Source organism: Carassius gibelio, chromosome B25 (assembly GCF_023724105.1).
Source record: "Carassius gibelio isolate Cgi1373 ecotype wild population from Czech Republic chromosome B25, carGib1.2-hapl.c, whole genome shotgun sequence".
In the NCBI taxonomy this organism is placed as follows: Eukaryota; Metazoa; Chordata; class Actinopteri; order Cypriniformes; family Cyprinidae; genus Carassius; species Carassius gibelio.
In genome coordinates, this window is record NC_068420.1 from 19,425,937 (window position 1) to 19,428,980 (window position 3,044).

Genomic DNA, 3,044 nt, shown 5'->3' on the forward strand with positions numbered 1-3,044 from the left:
ATTAAATATAGCTTCTATTAGATATATCTTATAAGAGATAGAGATCTTTCCAGAAGAAATTAAACTGTATTGAACCAAGCCGTTTTGTACTTTATCACCAAAAAAAAAAAAAAAACACACACACACACACACACACACATATATATCTATATATAAACATATCATTTGTGATCAAATATGAATGCAAACATTTTCTGTATTTCAGTTTGTGCAGTTTATGTTTATCAAAAAGTATTACTGTTTTGTTCCAGCTGCTTACACACATTTTCAAAACTTTGCCTTTTTTTTCAAAACTTTACACACAGACATTCAAAACATCACAAACATTAGCAAACACTTTTGCCATAATATTAATTCCTGTTATTTCTGTGTGTAACATAGATAATTATGTTGTGTTTTGCAAAAAGTGTTTTATAAAATTGAAAACTGAGTCAAAGGCTGAAAAATAGTTTATGGTTTTGCAGATTTGGTGAGTGTCAGCTTTCAGAAATTGTAAAGATTTTGTGTGTAAGTAGTTGAAAAAACTATAAAGCTTCAAATGTTTTGTAGAACATGAACACGCCATAAAGAAATTAATCCGCGGTCTGAGACTGACAGCGGTCTGTTCCGTGTACGAAGAGCATTTACATACAGAGACACTTTGCATGAGAGTGTTTATAGAGCTGTGAGTTTAACACTTCATGACTGAGAGCAGAACAGAACAATCTTCATCATCACACAAGACACAACAACAACAATGAACAACATCATCATCCTCATCTGGACTCTCTGTATGTGTATACAAGGTAATGTTTTTATTAAAATATTAAATTCAAATTGTATAATATTATTATCAAGAGTGAATGTTACACACAGACCCTGCTCTCTCTAACTCTAACAATGTTTTTAGGTTTCAGTGGACAGGTGACTGTGACTCAGACTCCTTCTGTTAAAACAGTTCAGATTGGTGAATCAGTCACTATAAACTGTAAAACAAACAGAGCAGTGTATGATGGCTGTCCAGGTTCATATACTTGTATGGCCTGGTATCAGCAGAAACCTGGAGAAATTCCTAAACTCTTGTCTCGTTATTCAAACCAAAGAGAGTCAAATACTCCATCTAGATTCAGTGGCAGTGGATCGGGCAGTGATTTCACTCTGACCATCAGTGGAGTCCAGTCTGAAGATACAGGAGATTATTACTGTCAGAGTTTTCACTGTCCTAGTGGCTATGTGTTCACACAGTGATAAAGAGTCGTACAAAAACCTCCGTCAGTCAGAGTCACAGTGACTGCACTGATACAGCTGAGAGACACTGCAGCTGCTGATGAGAGGATCACAAACAACACAATGACTTCAAGTAACACATTTCCAGAGATTATGGCATACGGATATTAAAATTAACTGTCTTTGTTTACCTAAATTAACATTTGAATATCAGATCCATCTGCTCTAGTCTTGTCTGCTTGAGGACTAAATGTCTGGAACAATGACAGAAAAGTCAAAGTTTGAGCTGTTTTCTAAAACTTAAATGGCAATTTCAACAGGATAATGATATTAATCATTCAAGAGGATTGATTACGAAGGATTATGTGGAGGGTTTTATTTATTTTCAGACAGACCTGGCACCAGGACACATGACATGGGGGGACTTCAATTTTTTTAATGGGGCCGAAAGGGGGGTGCGGGTCAAGTAAACATGATTATTTATTTATTTATTTATTTTACTGCTGTAAAGTTGGGCATTTTACCATCGAGAATCTATGGGACTTACTCCCTTTAGCAGCCAGTCAATTAATAGGTTTTTAGGTTCAGTGCCTTGCTCAAGGGCACCTGAGTCGTGGTATTGCCGGCCCAAGACTCGAACCCACAGACCTGGGGTTAGGAGTTATCCTCTCTAACCACTGTAGGCCATGACTTCCCCACATAGTATGTATAAATATGCCTACTATTCGCCTTCAAATTAGATGTAAGGGTGAACCCGTGAAGACTAATAATTACATGTGTGTACATGCAGTTTTTTATTTTTATTTTATTTTTTTATTTTTTTTCTAGTTATTACAGCTACATAGTTGTTCATATATGAAATTGAAGGGTTTATGTACAAGTACTATATTGGTCAGCATCGTAGATCATTTCATACTGTACATATGTACGGGGGGAAGTCAGAGAGTTTGACTCCTAACCCTAGGGTTGTGGGTTTGAATCTCGGGCTGGCAATAACACGACTTAGGTGCCCTTGAGCAAGGCATTGAACCCCCAATTGCTCCCCGGGCGCCGCAGCATAAATGGCTGCCCACTGCTCCGGGTGTGTGTTCACAGTGTGTGTGTGTGTGTGTGTTCACTGCTTTGTGTGTGTGTGCACTTTGGATGGGTTAAATGCAGAGCACGATTTATGAGTATGGGTCACCATACTTGGCTGAATGTCACTTTCACTTCATATAGCTATCAGTTAACATCAAAGACATTTAAGAGCAGTTCAGTTTAACTCACTTTCAGACAGCAGCAAGTGTTTGAAATAACTTCTGTTTGTGATCTAATGTGGATTCTGTTCACCAGATAAGATGAAAATATTTATATTAAATGCAAAAGATCTCCATATGGATCATACTGACTGTTGTGAGACTCCTTGTACATACAAAAAATATCACTGGATTATTACAATTAATTGCAAAATGAATGTTTGGAAATGTTATACCGATATTTCCTACTCACACACTACAGCAAAATATATAAATAATTAGCTTTTCAGTGTGAAAATACTAACATGACTAAGACTTCTGCACAGTGTTATAAAATAATATTAATCTTTTTTTTTCTTATTCAGTTTGCAGCTGTGACAACAATCTATAAGGTTTATCTAAACCATTTTGAATAACTTTAATATACAAGTATAACTAAACATGTATGTTTTTGTTTCAACAGCTTCCCCTGGAAATCCTTTCTGAAATCCTCAGTGAAGTTAATTTGTCAACAGGTAGCTCTGCATATTTTACACTTTCTCTGGTATGCAAAACTCAAGAAAAGCAGCACACTTTATCAGGCTAGACAGTAAGATTTGTTTT

The 3,044-nt window shown here is 36.2% G+C and overlaps 1 gene segment (V, D, J or C); it reads left to right on the top strand.

Moving 5' to 3' along the window:
- The first annotated feature begins 706 nt into the window (after positions 1-706).
- LOC128013767 (immunoglobulin kappa variable 4-1-like) lies at positions 707-1,253 on the top strand. The segment is given in 2 exon segments: positions 707-785; positions 890-1,253. Coding segments are annotated over 2 exon segments (387 nt in total).
- Positions 1,254-3,044: the final 1,791 nt, after the last annotated feature.